The sequence below is a fragment of the Anopheles coluzzii genome, chromosome 3, assembly GCF_943734685.1.
Source record: "Anopheles coluzzii chromosome 3, AcolN3, whole genome shotgun sequence".
In the NCBI taxonomy this organism is placed as follows: Eukaryota; Metazoa; Arthropoda; class Insecta; order Diptera; family Culicidae; genus Anopheles; species Anopheles coluzzii.
In genome coordinates, this window is record NC_064671.1 from 42,564,098 (window position 1) to 42,589,218 (window position 25,121).

The 25,121-nt window shown below is 39.8% G+C and overlaps 2 protein-coding genes across 11 annotated transcripts in view; one reads left to right on the top strand and one right to left on the bottom strand.

The window, feature by feature from the left end:
* Positions 1-124, top strand: part of LOC120956492 (neprilysin-1) — a 55,015-nt gene extending 54,891 nt beyond the window's left edge. For all 8 annotated transcript variants that reach the window (XM_049608114.1, XM_049608112.1, XM_049608110.1 and 5 more), the window contains exon 10: positions 1-124. This exon is cut by the window's left edge and continues 330 nt beyond it. The gene's annotated coding sequence lies outside the window, so the exon portion shown is untranslated.
* The window catches only part of LOC120956499 (protein obstructor-E), a 216,559-nt gene that overhangs the window by 16,039 nt on the left and 175,399 nt on the right, over positions 1-25,121 (bottom strand). For 2 of the 3 annotated variants that reach the window (XM_049608125.1, XM_049608123.1), the window contains exon 2: positions 3,118-3,181. In XM_049608125.1, the coding sequence (XP_049464082.1) occupies positions 3,118-3,175 (58 nt within the window). In that variant the 5' untranslated portion in view covers positions 3,176-3,181. The remainder of the gene's footprint in view (positions 1-3,117; positions 3,182-25,121) is intronic. The other variant, XM_049608124.1, reaches the window with a different exon arrangement.

The following is a 25,121-nucleotide window of genomic DNA, read 5'->3' on the forward strand; positions in this document are numbered from 1 at the left end:
CCTGTAATAATATTAACGATAATTATGATTGCTATTCTTATGATTGCTGTAACTACTATGATTTCGTACAAAGGCACATATCAACAGTTGAATAGTTGAGCTATGTTTGTTCTAAGCGATCGGAGTTGTGGAGTTTTCGTTAGTGCGCATCGGCATCCGAAAGTGAGTTTGATGAAAATCACACGGAAGGTAGGTTTTAAGGAAGAAGAGGGCAGTAGTAGCGACGAATTTGAAGTTCGAGAAAGTGAGTCATACGTTTGAAGACGTTTCTTAGGGGAAAAAAGGGAGGTATTTATAATCTAAAATACAATTGCACGATTAAGTGGAACATATTTTATGGTGCTTCATTTAGAACAGGAAACAAAACACCATCATCAAATGGGGTTGGTAAAAAAGAACCAACTGATTTCATAATATGTCATTAAAAAAGTAACTTAACATGTTTCCTTTTATTTCCTTCTATACCAATTAGTAGATATAGCAGTACATATATCAATATACAGTCAGAATTCGATAGTTGAACGCTTTTTAGTTGGCATGTTTTTAGTTGAACGCTCGATAGTTGGCTTTGTTGGCGATAGTTGGACAGTTCAATTAAAAAGCATGCGTTTGTATGGATATTTTTTTGAAAAATTCACAAAATGTTGGACTGTGCATTGTTATTGTTACATAGTTGTTAAACAACTACTGAACAATTTAAAATTTCAACAGTTTAAGATCAATTGATCTTTTGAGCATTGAATATGGGAATATCATGGAATTCCTGGAACATATTACTTTTTACCGTAATCAGATGTTTGTTATCGATAAAAATGATACTATTATTTAATATCTTACATATGTAAATAATTTTGGACTCAGATTCAGTTATTTTATGTGATTGGTTCACTCTTATAGTCTTTAAACGGCATGGTTTAACCAAACACCGGTCAATTAATAAGCTTTCAAATGAATCGACCCACTAGAATGCAAGATCTTGCACTAAGTCAATTAACGTCATCTTAAAGAGTCAAGAAGAGTATGATTTGTAATGGTTTCGAATTGGAAAATCAGGCAGAATTAGAAATAAAATCTAATTATATATTTTCACAACATTAAACACAGCCGTTCTTTGAAAAAATCTAATTTATTTTACAGATGGCTTTGCTTCTTTTACCATTCCAACTTTTTGTATAGGAAATTTAGTGTTTAGTTATAAGCAGGAACAGCATATCACATTCATAGTTTGACAAGTTCAGGAATATTTAGAAATAAGATGAATATTTAAAGCATAATCCTATATACTGAAGAATCGTAAATGACCAGGAGAAATTAAAAAAAAAAAAAACAAAACAAAAAAACTCTTGTTTTCAAGGTCGTTTCTTTAGTAAATCATTTCCAATAAGGTAATTACAAACAGCTTCCCTTATTCACTGATAGGTCCCCCCATATCCCATTCCCTTTCCTAATGGATTGACCGAGCGTTTGGCAAACCCGTTTTGGAACGATCGTTACCACGTCATCATCTTCTCCGTCCGTTGATTGACGTGATGTGGATCCACCTTCCCCTTTGGCAGCATGGCACATACACACACACCACAGCTCAAAGCCAATTGCGCACATTGCGTACATTAACCTTTCGCGATTGCAAAAAAAAAAAAAAACAAACGTGTTGCTGCTACGACCACCATAAGAGTATGATTAAAGCGAAAGCAAAACGGGCCACCGCAGTGAACGCAGCTTGTGCGAGCGCTTCTACCAACCGATACACACCTCAAGGTTACGTAGGCAGGAAATCTGCGCTACCCAGTTGTCCTTGCGGGCCTGGGGTTGGGTGCTATGGCTTCCCCGTCCAGTTTCTTACACGACCCGGTTCCGAACCATCGAACGACCTTCGGCCACGGTTTCATTCTCCCCCCTCTCACCCAAAGTCCCCTCCATTCGATACCGGTATTTTGTAGGCCTCTGACTGTGCGCGTGTTTTACCACCGTACACTGCTGTTATATGTATCATCCAAACAGCAGAGCGCGCCTCACGAAAAGAGCACCGATGATGTGAAATCTTCCCCCAAACGAGTTGTGGGTTTTGTTTTTGGGGACGCTGGGCTTATGTCACAGCCAGTAAACTTCCCAAAACTGATACCGGTTTGGTGCTGCTGTCGCCATGCGACACACCCCAGGCCCCACCGCCCCAAACATAGGGGGTGGCACGAAACGATCGACACGATCGTACGTATGAACTGGTGACGTAAAACTATAAGACAACACCGTCCGTGCTAGCGTGTGCAAATCTAACTGCACGAAAGTGGTGAAGCCGAACCTTGGCATACCGGAGAATGGAATTAGGAGAGGGCATGAGTGTTTATAAAGTGCATAAAGGAAGGAAGCAAACGCCTAGTGAAGCTTACTAGACACAAACCATCCCCATCCCTTTGCGGGGCAGTTTGAGCCGAGTGAGAGTATCAGTGTGCCTATACCCTTTTGCTGCGCTGTAGGAATGGTTTTGAACAAGTTTTCGCGTATACGCTGTCTGTTGTGTGGGTAGTGAGTGTGGGTGGAGTGTACTATGTTGGTGGTTGTGTGGCTTTTACCCCACTCTTTTCCGAGGTTTTGGGGAGGCAACAAAAAGCTTCACTTTCTAAAGTGTTCACACAGCGGTACACACCGGACAGATGGATGCAAAGCTGTACTCTGTGCTTTACACTACTGATAAGTGTGTGAAGCAACTCTATTGCAAAAAAGTCTGTTGAAACTACAATTCTGTTATTGCACTTAAAAATATAAACATTAAATACGTGTCTTAACTCAGTTACCATACAGGAAAGCTCACTTGTTTCTAGAGAAGGAACAGCAGCGCATTTGTTTACGATGCTTTTTAACCTATTTGCTCAAAATAAAACACACATTCAATATTGGTTCACTTATTCGTGTTCTGTTGAATAATATCTCTTTGAAACCGCTTGATCGTACGAAGCCCTCTCAGTCCCAAGGCAAACAAAAATGCTTCGAATTAATGTTTGTCCACTTTATGCAACATTTGAAGCACAATTTCTAACATATGCACAATTTTTCTGTCTAAATGTTTTCAATAAAGTTCACACACAAAGAACAAGAAGTTTGGGAAGACATTCGACTCACCGAAGATCACACTGACGAGCACTAGGAAACTGAGACTGAACTTGGCCACTGCTTTCATCTTGACGGTCGCCTCACGACTAATAATCATTACAATATATTGTTTGAAATATCAACAAGCGCCCCAGTACACCGGGCCCCAAGTGGCCGTTGGTAGAAGGGGAGAACGGGACCAGCCTGGCCCGGTGGTTAAAGCGGAAAGGAAAGGGAAGCCTATGCCCCGGCAACCCGAACGGAGCGGAGAGCTCGATGGTTGGTGTACACCAACCAAGCAGGCGTCGGCCGGGCGTCCGGAGCGGGTGGGGTCGGGGAGGGGAAGTGGTTATACCACCGGGCCCCGGTCCGAAAACCGCCGATCGGCAAATGGTATGAAAGTTGGCCTGAGCTAGGCAGCGGCAGCCACAACCACCACAAGGGTTGGTTCGTCGCTTGGTGTCTTCGTTGAAGTCTTTCGTTTGTGTTGTTGCTGGTTTTGTTGTCGGTGTCGCTCTCGCGTTCGCTGGTCGTGCGGGTCGCGATGTAGGGTGAATGTCACTCACTTTGTTGTCGTTGTTTGATTCTCCTTCCTTAGTTTTCGTTGCGCGTTTAGTCGGTTCGCCAGCTCGGCACGGATGTAGGAACCAGCCAGAGCTTCGTTTTCTTCTCTATTTGTCTAGGGGTGTGGTATTTGTGTTAGCGTGTTTTTTTCCCCATCACCTTCGTGGCCGTTGCGACGTTGCGGTTTCTGGCTGGCTGCAGTGAAGTCACCTTTTAAGCTATGATTCTACCATGACGGGCAAGCTTCGGAGGGAAAGGTTACGGAAACTGTAGCTGACGCGCACACCAAACACATGGGAAGTGAAAACTCGTTTGTTTGGCCGATTGATCGAATGATTGCATTTTGTGATGCGTTGGAAGCAGCTTGAACAAGCATCCAAGATGAAGATGAAGCAGAGATTCGAGAGAAAGAGAGAGAGAAAAAGAGAGAGAGAAAGAGAGAAAGAGAGAGCCCGATCGAAACACGAAACATAATGACGGATGAGCGAAACGGAATGCTAAGGTAGAAGAAGAGCATGGTCAATCATAACCGGCAGTCTAACACGCATGTTAATACATGAGCAAGTGAATGGAGACCGATTGCGTTTTGTACGGTAAATGTAAGAGAGAGAAAGAGATATAAATGAAAAAGCGAGGCCAGGTTCATTCATGACGTTCGGCCAATTGCATGGTTTTACTTCCCGTGCGCTGCATGCAAGCCGTACTGATACGGCATTGGCAAAAACACACAGCTGCCCTGCCTGCGCAAACCCTGCCATTGTGCATGTGGCCCAGTTCGAAAGGGATCTACTAAGGTGCACTGTTTCGAATGTCTTGGCAGTGTTTCGAACGGTAACATGTATGCCTAAGGAGTGTCGCTGGTGATTGGCAGGACGGAAAAAGCTTCCGGGAAGGTGGAGGGATCACATTAGCAAACGGTTTAACCGTTGCGAATTGAATAAGTTTTACCACTGAGGCTGGGTGGAAGGAAACTAAGCATACTTATTTTTGCGTTGAAGATAATTTTCAGAATTTTGAAATATGTTTAATATGCATTAGCCTATCCAAGTTAGTTCAAGCACACATAAGATCATTAGATTATCATAAAAGATCTTCTTTAATTTCTATACTTTTAGACACATAGCCAAATGGCAATATCGCCATACAGCGTGAAGGGCAAATCGATACAATGCGATGACACTCGGTGAGAAGTCCATACGAATAGAACTAGTATTACAATGAATATGTTAATATCATGTAAATAATTTGACATTTCATTGAATGCCATCGCTCCAACCAAAAGCGAAGAATTTTGAATTACTTCATTTATTTACATTTATACTTTAATTAATTATTATGTTGTAGTGGCCTCGTACGTATTCCTAACAGTTGTCATATTGGTTAAAGAAAAGCATTTCACACCATCATAAATAATGATACAAAAATGAAGAATAATTTTAAGCAAGGTTGTATAAAAAGTGTCAGCGGTCAAGTTAATTTTAATTATGTAATTGCTAAACAAAATATTTGACTTTGGATGGGTATTCAATTTGAATAATCATACGATTAAATTAATTCACCCCCACTTCATTCATTAAATCTGCGCCTGCTGAGCAGCATGGAGCTTGCTAGTGAACGTCAAAAAGACGTTCTGCAAGAGGTGCTCTATTTTGCTATGAAAAAATAGTTCACTAATTGCCTTCATCATTTAACCAATTGATTTATATGTCTGAGCATCACAACGGTATTAAATGGCTTATGAGATAAAGTATTTCATAACATTATGTAATTAGGTACCCCTTTTTCTATAATAATTATATTAAATAAAATTTTTCATTGGCTTAGTGGACACTCTTGGAACCAGCCTAGACCAAAAAGTGGTTATAACGCCTAATAAACATGTTTTTTTTTAGTAAAAGCGATTCTTCTTCTTTTGGCACAACAACCGTTGTCGGTCATGGCCTGCCTATTGGTTACCAATAGCAAGATAGTCAGTCCTACGTATGGGGGCACGTTCCATTCGGGCCTTGAACCCATTGCGAAGTGCGAGTTGACGACTGTACCACGAGACCGACAACTATAGCTAAGCAATAATTAATTACTGCATAATATTTTATATATATTATATATAACTCTCACATAAGCTATTTGCAAAGATCATAAAATACTCTGTTATCAATTCTGTTCTTTTTTATTCTTCGATAAAAAATGGGTTGTACGTTTGTTGCAATTGGATATTGTATGCCATTATCCACTATCACTATTTGGCTATGATTTTCACAGTATTAATTTTGTTAAGCTGCAAATCATGTTCTATAGTGGTGGAATCGATTTCGACCGGTGTGTGCAACAATTGCGAACCGGTAGGTGTGGGTCGACCGGCAAATCACTAAGATTCTGTTCTTTTTAATATCCATAACCATGTTGGAAATTTGGATTTATCGTCTGTTTACGTTGGTCAAGCATTTTCCAGGTGCACCGAAGAAAGCAGAGTAACTCATTCGAGAGTATGAGTAAAAAGTTATCCTTAACACAAGGTTTACGGGCGTCTCGCATCTCTACGGACACCCGTCAATTTGACGGGTGAATAAAAATACTATTTAGATTTAGATTGGTATTTAGATTGGTTAAAATCATGAAAAAATCACTTTTATAACAATTAAGCATCGTTTAACAAGTTTTGGTTTTTATAGAAATTTGTCTGCATAATATGAACCAATATCTTATCGATGCCCCATTTTGACCGATGCCAGCAGGAGTTTCAAAAACAAAAAGAATAAGTGGATTAGCAATTCAGTTTTAGGCCACTTTACTTATATCATTTATCATGATACTTTTATGACAATGGGTGGCTTATAGTTCCCAATGACAGAGTGAAATTCGTTTTTTAGAAATAAATGTTAAAACTAAACGAACTACACTAAATGTAATCAACCCACCCGTCAATTTGACGGGTTTCGTAGACATAGGTACAAAAAAAGGTCTGAAAATCTATCAAAATAAAAAAAATAATACTTATGCTACAAACTCATAGTATATTATAATGAATTTACGAGAAGTAAAAATCGAATTTAAACAAGAGGTATTTTTCGTATTTCACTTCAGAATTTAAATTCCGTCAAATTGACGGGTTCCGTAAACCTAGTGTTGAGAACAATTTATGCAACTACGGTAGGAAATTAACATGCAAATGGAAGCTATTGCTTCATGGGGTTTAACTCCGTTTGAACCAATTCCCCTGCACGAAGGGCTGACTATCCTACTATTGGTAATCTATAAGCCACTGATAGTTGACCGATTGTTGATTTCTATCTATCAGGTTGATGTGTATTTTTCTACATTTTTTGCGATTTTTCTTGCTCCTTCAAATTGAAGAATAACGGAATAAAACGTTATTACTTTACGGTAACGTTATTACCAACGGTAATCACTTGAAATCAAATATGGTTGTACCAGAATATTGTATGTGAATGTTGAATGTTAAAGTAAAATTGAAGTTTAACACAATTTATCATAATTTAAAACACATACAACTGGAAAAATAAGTAAATAAATAAATAAATAAATGAATAAATGGGTTTTATGAATCCTGCGGTAGGTTTCATTCATATGAATCTTTAGAGATGTATGATATAAAACAGTGTTGAATTTGCGCAATCCCATGCATGATACAATGGTTAAGGCGGCGCTCTGGCATCAATCGAACACGACATCGAACATGAAAAATGTATGACATGTTCGGTTTGATAACCAACATATCAAACATGTCATATACAATATATTTTTCAAGTTGGATGTCGTGTTCGATTGGTGCTAGAGCACAAGGTCACTTGCACGACTTAACAACATGCATGTTGTGGGTTCTATGCTTGCTTGGATCGTCTCCCCGTATCAAAATAAACTATCCGGCTGCGCTCTGAAGCTGAATCTTTAGAGATTTACGAATCCCTTGAGATTCATGAATCCTTGGAGATTCGTGAATCTTTCGAAACCTATCAATGTTTGGAGATTCATTAATATTTGCGAGACCTAAATGTTTGAGATTCGTGAATCCTTGGAGATCTAATCTTTCCAATCGAGATTCAGATTCATTTAATCATTTCAAAGATTCGTTCAGATTCATGAATATGAATCAGATTTACCCAATACTAGTGTTAACAAACATTCCAGGCTATTGGAAATATTATTACGTTACAAAAAAAAAACTGTGTTTTGCAAATCCTTTGACGAGGCCAGAATCGTTTATTCCAATAACTAGTATTATAACTAGTATTCTAACAACTAAAACATGTTCTATGTGAGTTCAAAATTCACATAAGAGCTAAACTTCCTCTAGCTATCCCTTCAAACTAGTTTGCTAAAATTGACCGTTATACCATATGCTTGTTAGCCCTTTGGTTTGTAAGCTTAAAAAACCCATTTCATGTTGTTTTTTGTACACTCTCCACGAAATGAATATGTGCCGCAGCCATTTCCTTCTGCATTTTTCCATCCACTTTAGTTCTACACCAGCCCCGTGAGCTACGAAAGCAAAACCAAAAACGACCACTAAATTTCCATTTGTTATGCGTTATGGGCAGAATTATGACGCCGGGCTTCAAGCCACCTTCAAACAGAGTGGGCTCGCAGTGTGTTGCTTGGTTTTTTGCTTGCCTCTATAAGGTTTTAATTTCATCTTATTCTGTGGATTTACTTCCATAGTACAGTGGACTGCTTTTTAAATTTTAAACCGGAAAGTAAGCAACGTTAAGAATTCCACGCTTCATCACGCTATCGCAAAAGGTTGATGCACGTTGGGAAGGACGAAGTACATAACAAATTAAAAAAAAACGACCACTTCCGCAAGAGACCACTCGAGGTTTCGCAAAAGAATCAACGAAACACCCGGTCGGGTGAGGTTTCTGATGATGGACATACGATTTGCACTAAGCAGACGGAGATAATAAGGTTTTACCGAAGAAGAGGAAGCAAAAATCCTTCGAGGGCAAATATATTGGTCAAGACGTTCAGTATCTTTTTTTTTCTCGTTTCCTCTCGGTGGTCAATTCTCTGAGACACGTCTGAAGCATGGTTACATGCTTCTGATGCTACAACTGGTCACTTTTGAAGTACCCCAGGGAAACCCCCCCAGGGTAAGAGGAAGAGGAAAGCATGGAAAATTAATTAAGAGTCTCGTGAACGTACGTCCTCCCCCTCCCCCCCCCCCCCTTCGGAGCCTGATGACAAGGTACAGTCATCCTTCATTCACGTCCACGAACGACGAACTGCAGGACGATTAAAACTGGTTTCGTTTGGCTCGGCTGCCTGTACCCGAGCGCCGACCGTGAAAGAGAGTAGAAAAACGGGGTCACAAAAAGCGGAAGCAATTTTGCAGAAAAATATGTCACAAATGCTTGGGTGGTCGTAAATCGAAACACAAAATGCTGAGTGACAGTGAGACAAGGATGGGGGTGGGGAGAGGCCGGCGAGAAAAAGGCATAAACTAACTGCAAACCGGTCGTCGAGGAGTCGAGGAGAAAAGGGCAGATCCACCATGATGGGAAGAACGGGAATGGGAAAAAATGCGAACGATAAAAATAAAATGATAGTGGCTGGCGGCCGGATTAATTGAAATGATACGTGAGCTGGAGACGGGTGCGAAGCATTCTGGACCCGGACCCGGGGGGAGGAGGGGAGTGTGCCGGGTGACGATGGGCTGCGAGAAGGTTAATAGGAAATTGTGTTTACTTTCGATTACACCGATGCCTGTCTTGAGGTGCGGTATCTGTGAGAAAATGTGGCATGTTTTCACTCCCTGTCGATAATGTTCGGGCCCGTTTGGGCTTCGGGTTGGGGATATACGGTTGGATAGTGTTTGTTTTCCTCGTCTGTGAGAGGCGAGAACGTGTGAAAAGGAGTAAAGTAATGATTTTACCTTTGCTATTGTTTTTGACGCTTTCTCCGTACAAATTATTTCCAGGTGTGCGGAGGTTTTCGTTAAATTTAGAACCATGAAAACGGTCGTGAAGAATCTGGATATTCGAACGCACGTAAAATGTTGGGAGTGAAGAATGAAATACGACACACAGCAATAAAAACGAGGAGGTGGAACTGAATGTTGCAGCTTACTGTCAAGTATGACATGAGCGTAAAAATGGCAAATCAGCATCCTTTTACTCCAGGACGTCTGCAAGTTGGGTCCAAGATTGCCATGAGCTTCCATGAACCTTGCATGCACAACTGTTTGTTTCAGTGAACCGTGCACAGATGTTTCATACCTTTCTCTGTCGCGCTCTTTTGATTGGATTGTTTGTCTCTTTTTCACATACACACAAAGTCAACTGTTATTTAAGATTTGCGCTGATTTGTTTGCTAGCACTGCGCTCGACGATAAGGAACGGGCAAAGGACGGTTGGAAATAAATCAGTTTCGTTTAAGAGATTCGGTAGTTTTACGAGCTTCTGGAGCTTTTTTCATTGTATTTTTTTTTGTTTTTATGACCAACCCAAACTCGAAAAAAAGAGAAAATAGTTCGAAGGACGCCAGCAGGACATTGCAAAGCTATGGGAAAAGACTGGAAGCATGTATGTATGTACGTAGAAAGAATAGTACACACTGGTGGAATATAATCTTCTTATGAGCTCACAACTTTATGCTGTGCTTGGATTGCGAGTGTGTGTGTTTCTCTAACTGAAATAGTGACCGTGCAGTGGTATTACACTGCGACACGATGGCCGAAACCATCCGTATGATGTGTGGCTTTTTATTGGCGTACGAGATTTGTTACCCATCATGCGCTTTCACCAAGAGTCTGAGCCATGAGCCATGGTGGTGGATGGATTTCATGAAGCTCAGTGGATTGAATTGCGAAGCGGCCAGGAATTATTTCACCTACCACAAGGCAAGTTCTGAATGGCTTGGGTAGAATAATACAGGAGAGAGAGAGAGAGAGAGAGAGAGAGAGAGAGAGAGAGAGAGAGAGAGAGATGGATGAATTTTCCCCCAATTGCTTTTGATTTCACTGTAATGTAAGACGGTGTCACGGTTTATTTTGCTTTGTGAAAGAAATTCCCTTCAATGGCCGTTGTTCTCTAATCTTTCACATTACACAGTTGTAATAGGCTCATGATTGCAGCAGATAATAGTGACAGATAAGTGCAAGGATAAATGGTTTTTACTATGGATTAAGTGAGTGTTATTTACCTTCCTAGTTATAATCATACAAATGGGTGTGTACTGAATATTCGAGATCAAGTTGTTTTTTAGTGTGGTGTTGTTGTTTTGGTTTATTTTATTTTATCATATTTTATTGTACCAATGAACATATTTCTTTGGAGATTGATTGCATTCCATTACATTTTACTAGGGACTTAACAATATTTCAATATAAGCTGCAATGATATGTGGCATTTTGCCATTTTGTGCTGTTTGTAATTGGTGGTAAAACTAACGTTTTATATATTTTTTTTATTATGGTACTAGCAATGACAATACCACCTTTCTTTGGTCGTTCCCTCAAATATCACATTGGTGCAGTATCAAAGGTGAATCCATTTCGAGGCGTTAAGTGGTGGGTCAAGATGGGGCGTCCTAAGCGTACCTTAAATGTCGCCGTATTAATCGTGCCCCCGAGAGCATCGACCAATTTAATAAGATTTTTAAATCAAATGTTCATACCAGCAACAGTGTCATGTTGTCTTGTTATGGAAAGTGTGATTGTATGGCAGAGTAGGAATGTTTTACAATCCTGTCTGGTGCATAGACTATTTTCTTCAATGTTAACAGCAGTTTTAGATTGCCAGAAACATAGCACATACATTTTAATGAAATGGACCTAGTTTACAGTTGATACGTTAAATTTTTTTTAATAATGTAATAAATAAATAAAATAATACATAAATAATTCAATAGATTACAAATACTCATTGCAACTAGCACTTGAAGTTAGAGCGCTTATAGGAAAGCTCACCTCTGGGCTATTTGGTGTTTTTTAAAGCAGTTAAATTCTTGATCATAGTGTAAATGAAATGTGATATTTGATATAATAGAAAACAAGTAATGTAATAGAAAAAAAGGAATAATTATAGAAATTAAGTAAAAAACTTCAACAATGTTATGATTTCCAATGAATAGAACCTACAAAAAGAGTATTGCCTGAAATGTTGTGCCAACCCAGCACAGCGGCTCCAAAAAATCATCATATACATGCATATACTGCGATGAGTATCGAAGAGACTATGTTTATTTAGGCAACACTAATGATTGATCTCTAAAATATGAAAAAAAACACACTTAAACAAAACTTCCCTTTACAACCCTCCAAAGAGCAACATAAAATAAAATCTATAAAAGTTACCCCATTAATGATGCTGGTGAAGCGATCCTACCTCATGTTTGCCAGGGAAAAAAGGGAACAAAACAAATAAAAGAACTTTATACCGAGCAGCCTTAAACCCATTAGAAACTAATTCTCAATCCGTTTCCCCAAAGGGCTAGATTCAGTAAACGCTCGATTCGGTCGGATTAGATTAAACGCACACAATTAAGTGGAACTGGAGGAGACAGGAATGCATTAGGGGTAGAAAAGTGATAGGGGGGAGGAGGGTTTGGGGCAGAAATTTGTACTCCCCTATTTACGGTATTTGTTAGCTTAAGCGATTCTGCTCACCTTCTGATAGGATCAGGGGATCGTCTCACATTCCCTTGCTGTACGCTAGCTAGTAAACTATCCATTGAATCTAGAGCTCGAATTCGGTGGAGCGTTGAAGGCGTATAATGAAGACAGGAATGTGGCCGCGCGTGTGTGTGTGTGTACAGGAAAGAAAAACAAAACTCGAATCCCATATTCCAACGCTCATGTATGTTGCTGCCAACTCACTCTGCTGGATAGTTATAGCTCTACATTATCGTTCATGATAGTCCTTAAGCGAGCAGTACGGTGGCAGGATAGGGATATATGCTGCAGTGAATATGTGGTTCGGTTTTTTTGTGTATGTGTTTGTGTTTTCGTTGGCCATAAGTAGAGGCACATTTCAAGCCCAACCCATCGTCCCAATGGGTTGCCATCATCGAGCAGGGTGTAGAAAGCGTGTGGAAAGGGTATTCTGGCGTCCGTCCAAATCAAAGCCAAGTTTAGTGGGTTTTTTTGGGGGTGGCCGATCTTGCCATCCTCGATTCCCTATCTCTGTACAGTAGGTCAGCATAATGTAGAAGTCGGGAACATTATTAGTATTTTACTGCTTCCCTCAGTGCTAATGCTTCAAGCGATGGAAAACCAAAGAGAAAAGAGAAAGCGAACGGGGTTGAGTTTAAAGTATTCTATTATCCAAAGTTTTCTTATAAATTAGCTCATTTTACGCAAGCTTCGTCGGGGTTAGCTCACTCGGGGCATGGGTGAGCTCTCGCGCGGACATGTAGATTGCCTACTTTCAGGCTGATACGAAACGGTAATCTCTACCGCTTGAATGGAAACGGTAGAATAAAAAAAACACCCCAAAAGTGTGGCTAGAGAAAATAGAGAAAAACACAATAGAGCACCAAAAAGTGTTATCCTTCTTAAAGTTGCCTCGTTCGACTTTGGACCTGCGGTGCATAGTCCATCTATGAGTGGTAGAGTTCAGAGAGAAAAAAAGGACGCGAAAGTATGCAAAACTCCTGGTTGCAGGCAAATTGCACACCGGATGCTGCACCGCCAGCGGGCAAAAGTATGTTTAATTGATTAGATTAAAAGTTTGGACGCCAGATTTTCGGGAAAGCTGGAAAGACACAAATAAAACGTACACAAGAATTACTAAAAACAACAACATTTTGAACCACCAAGTCGGACCGGTTGGGCAGCACCCCGGTGTCCGAGTCACGGGGCCGGAGGAACCGAACATCATAATTCAAGCTCAAGCTGGCGTGATGGTTGGCTACTTAACGGCTAACCAGCAAACTCTCTGGCGGATGGCTTTGCCTTCTTCTGCCCACCACGCCGTTGACGGGTATTTGGGTCTTTTCTGCGGGAGGCAAACTTTGCATTCAGTTCGGTACTAGTAGCCGCATGTTCGCAATTGCAGTCTGACATGCAGCCTTTTTATTCTGCTCCGGGGCTGCTGTTTTACTTTTGCGTCTTCTAACAGAGCACCAAAAATCGAGCTGCAAAGCTTTTGATTCTTTAAAGGAAAAAAGCAAAAAACGCAGAAATAAAATTATACTGAACCGCAGAGTCAGAGAAGTACGCGAGATTGCAATGGGAAAGTTTTTCGGGGGAGCGGGAGAGATTTGTGTTGCGCTGCCCCTTTACACTATCCGACCGATCGCAGTAGCCCGCAAAATCATCAAAATGAAAAACAAATTGATGAAAGGAGGTAGAGTGCGAGAAAGGAAGAGCAAGAGTGTTGTGAGTGAGAGAGATAGAGCGATTTGAGGTAAGGAAAAACGCAACAGTGTGTGCTTGGGATCAGACACGCGCACGGACCACGGGCTAAAGAAAAAGAGCTCAACAAGTTAAACTTTCCGCTCTGGTTGCTGCTGGCTGCACAGGATGCTGCAAATCGAGCGGAGTGGTGTGACCGCGTGGTAGTTAATTCAAAGTGTGCGGAAGTCATAAATAAATATTATGCTGTGTACATTTGCTTTGGCGTTCAACAAATGGTTCGGTGGGTTAGGTTTTGTTTGTGTGTGTTTGTTTTGTTGATATTTTGGCAGAATGATGAATCGGATCATGGTGCAGTTGCGCTTCCGCTTACTTTTATCTTTTAAATATTTTGTCTACCGTATCGTGCTTGCCGTACGATAAAAGTAGGAAAATAATGTAATCGCAACGCATTGCGAAAGCATTGACTTCGCGAAGAACATGATAATGTTAATTTATTTATAATTATGTGGTAAAAACAAAACAAAAAGTAAAACACGTGTTAAGTTGTTGTTGTTGTTATCTTATTTTCGATACTTCTTTTTAATATTTTTTAATTATTTATTCTATTTGTTAATTGATTTTTTTATCTTATTACTATCCTTTTTAATTTAATTCTTCTTCTTCTTTTGGCACAACAACCGCTGCCGGTCAAGGCCTGCCTGTACCCACTAGTGAAGTGAGCTAGGCTTTCAGTGACTTTTTGTTACCATAGCAGGATAGTCAGTCCTACGTATGGGAACACGGTCTATTCGGGGCTTGAACCCATGACGGGCATGTTGTTAAGTCGTTCGAGTTGACGACTGTACCACCAGACCGGCCCCTTTGAATTTAATACATCTGTTTATTGAATTACTCAACTAGAAACCAAGTCCATTAAATAATTGTAAAAAAAAACCTTCCCCTCAACTTATGCAATCCCAAAGATTGTATAGCTTTACTGCTAAACGAAAACTTACCATCCAATTCACTCAAACGCCAACAAAATAGAGAGAAAAGCTGATAAAACGGATCGGTTTCAGCTTGTGGGTTGGACAAAGTTAAACTTGATAAGAGGAAGTGCCAAACAGCAACTGCTTCTTACGGTTTTGTGGGGGTGCTCTACTCGAAGAGGTCACCTTTTGACACGGACCCACTACCGATAGGAAGAGAAGGAGCGCTGGGAGCTTTACTTGGAAAAAGGGACAACTTTTCTGCTTTCCTACAAACGAGAGCTTTTCCCATTCACAACGATGTGTATGTGAGAGTGTGTGTGCGTGTTGTGTGCTGTCTGTCGAGCGGTTGATGGTGTGAATGTTGAAAGTTTTGCAACGAAACTTTCGCTAACCACAATCAACGCATATACACACACACGTACACAAATAAACGAAATAAAGTATGAGAATAGGGGATGTTGGTTTTTTTCCTTTCTTTCCTGGAAGGATGCCGAGTTATTGTAAGTAGATGCACGAATTTTCTCAGTACATCGTGTCGGGATATGTTTCTTTCCTTAAACCGAGGCTAGGATACCGGTAGGTAGGTAGACGGGTCATTGCATACCATTTCACCCTCAGTCCCATGAAACGGGGTGGTATTTTGCATTGAAAATTCAATTTTATTGGGTTCCCACGCTTGAAATATGGTTTGTGTACACGGCAAGCAAACGCAACCATTTTCCTGCTACACAAGAAAGCCAGACACACCAGGACGAAAGCCAGGAAGTAATTCCGGAGGCGTTCCGGAGTTTACCCGGAAGCATTAAATGTTATCCGTAAACGAGGCAAACCCGGCCCAGACAAACGTTTGTGGGGGTAAAAGGGAAAATGGCACGGTAGTTATTTGTGGAATGCGGAAAAATGGGACACAAAAATGGTAGAATATGATGATTTTTATGCGGTTGCATTGCACTGCATATCGCAGGTTAGGGCAGGGTAGCAGCAATACAGCGGGAAATAAACTATCCTTAAAAGCCAATATCCCAATGCGAAGACGATTCAACCGAGACAGTTTCCCCGGGTTTCACAGGAAAGTTTTCACAGCAGCAAGTTGAATGTGTAGGCAGAAAAAAACATAAATTATGGTTAGTATGTTATTGTGTGCAAAAAGAAATTGTCTACCGTTCGGCCATAATCTGTGTGTACATATAAGAAATCCCATTTCCTTCGATCGCGCTTCGCTGCTCCGTTTTGTGAGGATGGGAAATGTTTTAAAACCTTTTATGATTTAATTAATACAAACAACCTCCTGACCGGTAAGCTACTTCATTTTCCATCGTTTCAAAATTTATGCCGCACACATTTGTGTTTGAGCAACACCCCGGTGCCAGCGCCGTGCGAGCCACCCAGTGGTGACGTATTAAATTAAATTATTTAGCTTTTCTAATTAACCTACCCGCACGAACTAAACCACTTTTTACGCTCAAACCGCACAGCACTGCAGTGGAAAAGTGTCGAAATTAATTTGCGAACTGCACAATCCGGAGCAGCGGCAAATTGCATTGTCCTGCACTGCAGCTTGCCACCACTACAGCTCCCGTGTTGGACGTTACAGGAGCAATTTGTAGAAAAGATTGCCAAAATTTTATGTGCTGCGATTTACGGTTATGAGCTGTGTGAGTGTAAACGGTGTGTTTCGTTCGGTCTGGGGTGTATTTAAGAGCAAATATTCTGCTTGTGTGGTTTTTATTGAAGATCTAACAATCGTCCACTTGCTAGTGAAGCAGTCACATCACACAAATGTGTTTGGAATTTTTTTGTTTAATTTGTTTGCACAGAAAATTCAACTAATTTAATCTTTTGGGGGATTTTGGTTGGCCTTAAATTCAATTTTTAAACTCGAAGATGTGTTAAAAATCAATTTACATGACCATGTGACCTTTTGTGCTGCATCAAACCGCATTATGGATAGGTCGGCCATGTTGAAAGCTTTATGAGGATCGCCTTTTATGGGGCTAGCAGACGAGCGTAACAGACGTTCATAAAAATACCAGAAAGAGATTGTAAAATTGCGACCTCCACAGTGCTATCAGGCAAAATTTAACCTTATTTGTTTTGTGCTTCTTAGGAACAGTTCGCTTCTATATCTACTCTATAGTTAGTAAACAGCGCCTACCACAACTATATGGACAGTCGTTTTTCGCGATTTGCGGAAAATCCATTAGAGATAGATAAAAACAGTTTTAATTTTAGGAGTTTTACAATAGTAATTATTAAAATATACTAAAAATGTTAAAAAATATCAGAAAAATTAAAAAAAAAATCGTCTGCAATGATTGTTTTGAAAATGCAAACCAAAATATGAAAAAAGATTTTCCAAAAATATTTTTAAATTGCCATGAGAACCTTATCAATTTGGTGAACAATGGATCAAAACTAATCCGATCAAACAAAACCGACACAAAAACCTCAACAATGATTTTTTAGCAGAATCTAATTCTTTGCTGCTGTTACATACATAGTTAATGAATGTAATCCTAGCTTGATTTTTCTCCTTTTATTTGTTGTTTAAATAATGGCATCAATACCATTTATGAAGGATTTTTGAGAAGCTTCGTTTGTTTTAAACCAAATTGTTCCAAATTAGTTTATATGTTCTTGGAAAACATCCTTTAAACCATTGATTCTCTCCGCCTCCCATGTGATTGTAGTAAATAGGACGATAATTACATGCGAACGCTATAAAATCCAATAGAAAAAACCTTCTTTCCCCCTTGGCGAGTGCCAAACGGTGCATGATCGATCGAACGATCGATCGATTTGTTAGCTGCCGAGATGAAATCTTATTACGGTCGTAACGTCATTATACGACACGCACTATACTACAGCAAGCGCACTCTCGTTCACGTACCACCCGAACGGTTAGTCCCGTAAGGATGGGACGCGGCATTTTATGGCAACCTGGGAAATGGGCTGTTAAGTGGTGGCTTTGCTTGCTACCATAGCACCGCTGCAGCACGCTGAAAGTAGAAGGCGCTCGAAAGTAATCTGACAGATGAATGATTTATACTGGGCCAAACGACGCACGCCATGGTATGGGATACTAAGGTTGAGGAATGGCGGGATGGAGGGGGGGGGGGTGCGGCGGGGAAACGGAAGACACCATCCAACGGCGCGGAGTTATCTGTGTACCGGTGCCTTCCATCTCGGCGTGGCCATACTGGGTGCGCTCGTTAGTGGAGACTTTGGCGACTAATTACTCTCGTAAATAATGTAAGCGCTAAGCGCCCGGTAATAGCTATTGATCAGGGGGCGGAATTGATCAGGGTTTATGGGTTAGCATGTACTAGCTAGTACACTATAATTTGGCAGCAGCATTCCGTTTTTCGGCATTTGGTTTTTTTTTCTCTCCTCTCCCTTCTTACCCACACGCTTGCGGGATGTGCGGCCTTTCGATTGGTGATAAGGTGGTGCGGGGTAAGGTTTTACGATCATTGCGTATCCTTGGATACGCCCTTGTGAAGATAATCCGGATGGTAGAGCGAAAAGCCGTAATTGTTGGCACGACATCAAGATAGCCATGACTGTTGGTGCTAAAGCTTTAAAGTGAAGGCACTTGAAGCTTTTGGTTGGTTTCAATTTCCGTTTTAAATATCATCTGCAAGGACTGTTTTTTCGTGTTTAAAAATAGTATGTTTAACGAAATGTATAAGTTATGAGTCGGAGGAAAGATGAACTTGCTTGTTCGATGTCTAAATCCAATCTGCTTTATTCTACAATTATCCGTCGCTAAACTTATTCCTTACAACTACCTAGGCATCCTGATTTAACTATTACTACCAAACTATCATTATTATTAATAAAGTGGTGTTCGTAACGCAATATTGTTTTGGTATTCGTAACTTATATATTATAAGTTAAATTCGTAATTTACGATTGCTTTGTTGTATTAATTGTGTGTTCATCTTATCTTTTGGTGGAGTAAATTTGTAAGCTAGCAATTTACAAGTTCTGACTCCCGGCTAAATGGTCAAGCAAGTGGTAACCTTTTTTTTCACCTTCCAATTATCGTTTTTCCTTCCTTCCCAGTTTACGGTTAGGAACGGAACCCGAATGAAAAATATCGCTAAATGCACTGGAAGCCGAGTTTACCGGGTGGGGGCCCAACCTAGCCACAATGTCGGTAGATGCTTCTTTTCTTACTTCCGGTGCAGCGTCCGGTGTTGCACAGTACCCAAAGCAGAAACTCACTGTGTTTGGGTTATGTTTTGAGCAAAAGCTTACCAGCACGACCACCATCAAGCTGTTATCCACTATTAGGTGAGTTGAAATTTGTGAAGCACTTCCGCACACGTTTGGGTGCTAGGGACGGTGGTCCTTTTCGTAGTCCCTTCCGGTTGGGAAGAGCATGGCGATAGGATGCGCCGTTTCACTACTAGCCACCGCTTTTTCGAATGGGATTAGTGGTGGAAGGGAGGGGGGGGGGTGACTTTTTTTGGGGATGATGCCGGAAGAGATTAACTCATTTAGCGTCTAAAGAACAAGCAGCCGACAGGTTAAAATATACCGTAATCGTGGTATTGTCGTTTTGAGAGTTGTTTATATTTAAAACTGAAATTATCAGGCAATGCTTGTAATTTTGCTTTAAAATGGAGGTTCCTGGTCAAAACTGTCATATTACTAAAGCATGACCCTCACAAATATAAATACTATTATGCTGACAAATTTGCCAGCAAATTGAAGGCATGCCAATTCATTGGCAGGTAAAGGCATAAAACATGGGCTTACATAACCAATGAAACAATAACCTCGAACATTTCTAAAGAATAGTGCCTGTATGAATAGAAAAACGGCCATTTAGGAATGGCTTGTTAATGAATGAATTAAAAAATAATAATAATACGCCTTATTCATAAAAAAAATGTAAAAAATGTACAATTATGCACAGCATTATAACTATCCTAAATGTTGACCTAAAGTAATAGATTGGGCCATAATTGAACTTAAATTGAAAAATAAACGAGAAAACTACTAAAAGACCAATACAAAATGCATACTACTAGAGAAAAAAGGTAGATAAGACGATATATCGGTTGTGCGGAATCTAATGAGAGGCTTCCAAGGATAAGTCGTTGTATTCATCTGTCCATCAACGCTTTATTATGTTTTATATGTTTCAAGGAATTGCTACCTTTCCTTTGATGCCAAAATCATTTTTCTATGTTAAAAATTGTTTGTTTCACAGCCTGTACTAAGTGACCAGACTCTAAACAAACAGGTCTATAAATCTTACACAATATGATTGTAGCCGCTAGTCAACGATTCGTTGATTCGATTCGATTCTAATATGCTACTGTACTTCAATTACTTTTCAACTAAAACTTTACAAACGCCAATCTTCAAAAACGCATAGAATATCCTCGAAATATCCAAATGTTCCTCTTCAGGATAAAACACATGTTATGATCTAAAATTTGACCAATTTTACAAACATCATGCTGCTTTGTTTTAAAACATAGAAAAATTACATTCATCCTTAAAGTGGATGTCTTTCTCACAGTTTCCATCTTTACCTAACTTCCCCAAACACGTGTTCCCAGCATTAGCCCTTTAGCTTTACCCAAAACCTGTTTTATTGCAGCAACAGCAGAACAACCGCACTACTCACAGGATCGCAATTTACACCCCCAAGTGTGTAGATTGGCGTTCCTCAACCATTTAACATCCATACGGCCAAGTGCGTACGTAGGTAGTGTTACGAAGAATTGTGCACATTTCTATACCGCTGCTTGCGTTATCTCGCCCGATTGTGGAGTAAGCATTCGCATTGAAATCCTTTGAATCGATTACAATCAATTTACGCCGCCCCCGAAATCGTAGCTTAGGAACTTAGGTGTGTTGTTATCCCATTGCGTAAATCCCACAATACAATCCGCTGGTAAATTGGTAATTAATTACGATGTATATCGCGCGGAACAGCTAACTCAGGCGCCTGAGAACGGAGGTCGCCAGGTCGCCCAAACAGCACCCAATTGATAGATATCCTCGGTGTGGGTGCGTTAGCTGCGTGTTAAGATTAATGTATGCATTAGCGTTAAGATTGCGTTTCGTGCGTGAATGTACATGCATGTGGGCTGGTCCTCGCTGTTTGTGGAGCTACAGGAATGCCGGACAATGCCAATGGACTGGCGCTGTTGATATGCGAGGAAATTGTATTTTATGAAACGTCTTTCATGTGTATTCTGGGAAGGATTAAATGTGTTAAGGAAGAGTTAATTAACTTGTAATGCAAAGCTCTTGTTACTTGCCGCAAGATGTTTCAAGAATAGCTTCGATATTTGTAAGAAAGTAGTGGTACTTCGAATATAAAAATGTAGAAAAGGTACATAGAAAGACTGGAGAGTAAAAACGAGAAATATAAATTTTCAAAATAATTAAATTAAGAATGTATTTCTTTAAGTGAAACTCAATTAAACCTTTCGTTCGTTAAGTGAAAATATACAAAAAAAATAACATTTTCATGAGCGATGATCGAATTCATTGAGACAATTGTTGTTGTTATTAAACTATGAACTATATTTATGTAACTATTAAATATTAGAGACCTAATTGTCTTGTAATAAAGAATATTATTTTTTTATTCAGGAGGAAATTGTAATAAGGATTATGATAAAGATAACAAACTTCATTTAACAATACAACCATTCTAGCCTATTCATGTAATTTGTCATCTTGCATAAACATGTTTATGCGTCTTATCAAAAGTTTCGTTATGTGTGAAATAATTAAAATCGAACATAAATAGATCCCTTTTCAAGGTGACAGTTATGCAATTTGCTCAGCACAAAGTGCTCCTTCCATCACTTCAAAGAACTGTTTGATTGATGAGTATTTATTTCAAACCAATAGAGCTCAGATTGCGGTAGGCCACAGTCATTGCAGCACATCCAGCCCGGACATATACACAATTACACATACATGTGGAGGTGTGCACGAAGTCTATGTCGAACCGAAGGATTAAATAGCAACTTACTCGTCAAGTGGCAACACACAGGAGCATGCACATTGCTTTAGGTTGGTGAAGAACGTTCCATACTACCAACGCTGTTGCATCCTGCCGCCAACCTGTTGTATCGGGTTGGGCACACAGGGTAAGCAACGTGATTGGAATTGAATTTTCCATATTTGGTCCAATCTTACCAAGGGGACGTACTGTTCTCATTTTCTCTGTATCACCTGCATACGAAACCCGCTGAGGATTTGTAGCTAAAGCACACGTGAGGATGAAAAACACGTCATAAAATACCTTCCCAACTTTACAAAGTTTGCGCGCGTGTGTGTGTGTGTGACGAACAGTCGGGTGAGAATGTATAATAAAAAGCTTCACCGGGTGAGTATCCTAGCGTGTGCTGCAAAACCTGTGCATCCTAAAACAAATCCTTTCGATCAATCACCGGCGGTGCGTCTGTCGAACGTTCAATCACAAGGGCAGAACTATGTGTTGTCTAGCTCTGCACTTTACTTACTGGTGGGCAATAACCGTGTAGAAGAATCGATCATCTGAGTGTCTCATCGAAGAATGTGGAAGAACGTATACGAAAGTAGCGTCTAGAAAGTTACGGTACGAAACTTATTTACCTGAGTGATAGTTGTATCGTTCGGTTCTGTTCTGTAAATTTTTCCGAGGTGAAACGAACTCGAATCTGTACGATTTGTTAGCGATAAACTGTTTTGTGTGAGAGATTCTGATAAGATGTTGATGCACATACTATAGCCCAGTGGTGCTTGTGTAATGTAACGCACACAGATTCCGTTGCATTTGATAAATACTGCATATTTACGTATATAGTTTAAGTGTACTAGTGTACTAGACAACATTAAGAAAAGATTGAAAATCGTGAAACAAAATGCAATTTGCCTTTAGAAAAAAAACTTTTGAAAGTGTTTTTCATCTCAGTGTCCTTAAGATATGTTCCAATGATCTTCACCAATAATTAATAAAAAAAAATCTTTTCGATCTATAATCCTAAATATTTTTTTAAATGAAAGATGATAGATAGCGATACGGACGCTGTTTAGTCGTTAAAGTAGCCTACATTCACCTTACCTATTTATGGTTGAACTGTAAAATGATGTGAGAGCCGTTTGCTTTCTTTGTAGTTCTTATCACGTTGAAAATGATTTTTGTTGTGTTGAGTAGAATTATGGACTTACACACAGCAGTACATTACATATTTCGTGAATGTTCGTGAACAAACTCAAATCACTCTTGCGAATCGCATTTTAACGAGATTATTTTTGTTGTTTGTCTTTTGTTACATGTATTTAATTAATACAATTTATTTCATTTCTTTCATCTTTCATCTCGGGGCACGGTCCATTCGGGACTTGAACTTATGACGGGCATGTTGACGACTGGACTCGTACGAGTTGACGACTGGATCAAAAATCCGGCCTTATTTAGATTTTGCTTTATAAAAAAATAAAATTCTGAGAGAGTTAATTTTACCCCCGATATTTATAATCTATACTAATTGTTGCCAACATGATCAAAAGGTTATAATAGTCTTCCTAGCAATACTCACTTGTGTATGAAAATTCATGTCCTAGAGCAACTATTTGTAAATCGTTTTCAAAGAAAATCAAACCATGGTACTTTATGTTCAGTACTCGCTCAAATGAGCTTTGGTCAAGCGGTAACGATGCATAAAATGGAATGGAATTTTGTAGAAAGAATTCTTTCCAAATGTAATAAAACCTTGCAGCATTTTCGCTCCAAGACACTTTTCTGCAACTCAGGTGCAATTCAGTTTTGTGTGAGCCCTCTTAACCTAATCGACATACGCATTGATGATCTGCTTGCAGGCACAACAAAGATGCTACCGTACGATAAAAGCCCATTTCATCCTTCAATTCTCAGCACAGCAAAACACACAGGTGTGTAAATCAATTTACAACACTGAAAGTATGCAAAGGTGTACCGTTTTGGAGAATGTTACAAAACCGGCAAGCACTTCAGCAACACATTCCGGTACGTTCAGGAAGGGGAGATAGTAAGCATATTTCACAGTGTTCGCCTGGTAGCCAGTGGTGCGTTCTGTGGAGTAATTAGATCAGATCCTGTCTGCCGGCTACCGCAACATGTACATCAAAAGAAATACGGAATACCAGTATTGGAAGGTATTTTTACGCTTCTCAAAACACACCCAGAGTGCGAGTGTAAAGAATGGGGTACATTTTTACAAAATAAAAAGAAAAAAAACATTCAGTTTTTTTATCCTCTCCATTGCATCAATTTCGAAAGCAATGGTTGTAATGAAGATGAACGTGAGCGAGCACAACGCAGCAGCGCAGCAACGTTCTACACTCTTCGACTTGGGGAAGCGTGCACTGTAGTACAGTGGTTCGCCGATGCTTTCGACATCTTTCCTGGCAATCGAATTGCGAAGAATAAAAACCCTTCTGCTGCCCAAAACACCAGATAAAAATACCAATAAGAACAGACAACGGTGGCGGCAATAAATCGTGATTGCAAGCAAACACACACACATTGCTCGAAGTAAATCAAACGTGAATGGGACCGAAATATGGCATTTGGCGGGTGTAAGGATGTGCTACTGCTGCTACTGCTGGTTGCATGTACAGCTACAGCTTGGGAGCTGTCCATGCATGTTTTATGTTTATGATGAAACCCGAGTACCGGGGTGGTACAGATAGTAATTCTTATCAGAAGCGAACGTGTGTATGTCTGTACGATTCACGAGTACGCTTCACGGAGCAGATGGGTGGAATAGGATGCGTTACAGTGCTGTTCAGAGGGGTTGCGTCCTGGTCTTGGCAAAAATAACGGTTGAATTCAGGCATCTTTTAGTTAAAGTAGCACTATTGAATATGAACAAGCAAATATTAAAGTTTTAATGAATATCTGTTTACTATTGATTGCTATTGTTGATTTTTTATGACCTAATATATTATGCTAATAATTCATCAAATGTACTTATTTTTCAATGAAATTTAAGATTCATTGAAACAAATGCTATTTTTCTGCATCAATTACATTTCTTGTTTCAATCTACGTTTATGAGTTAAATAACCTTATTTTAGGTTTATCAGTTTAGTAAACTAAGTTTAGTTTGAGCAAATAGTGTGAGCAGCACTGTGCGAATGATACTTCGATCTGATCATTTTAAAATCACGCTTCC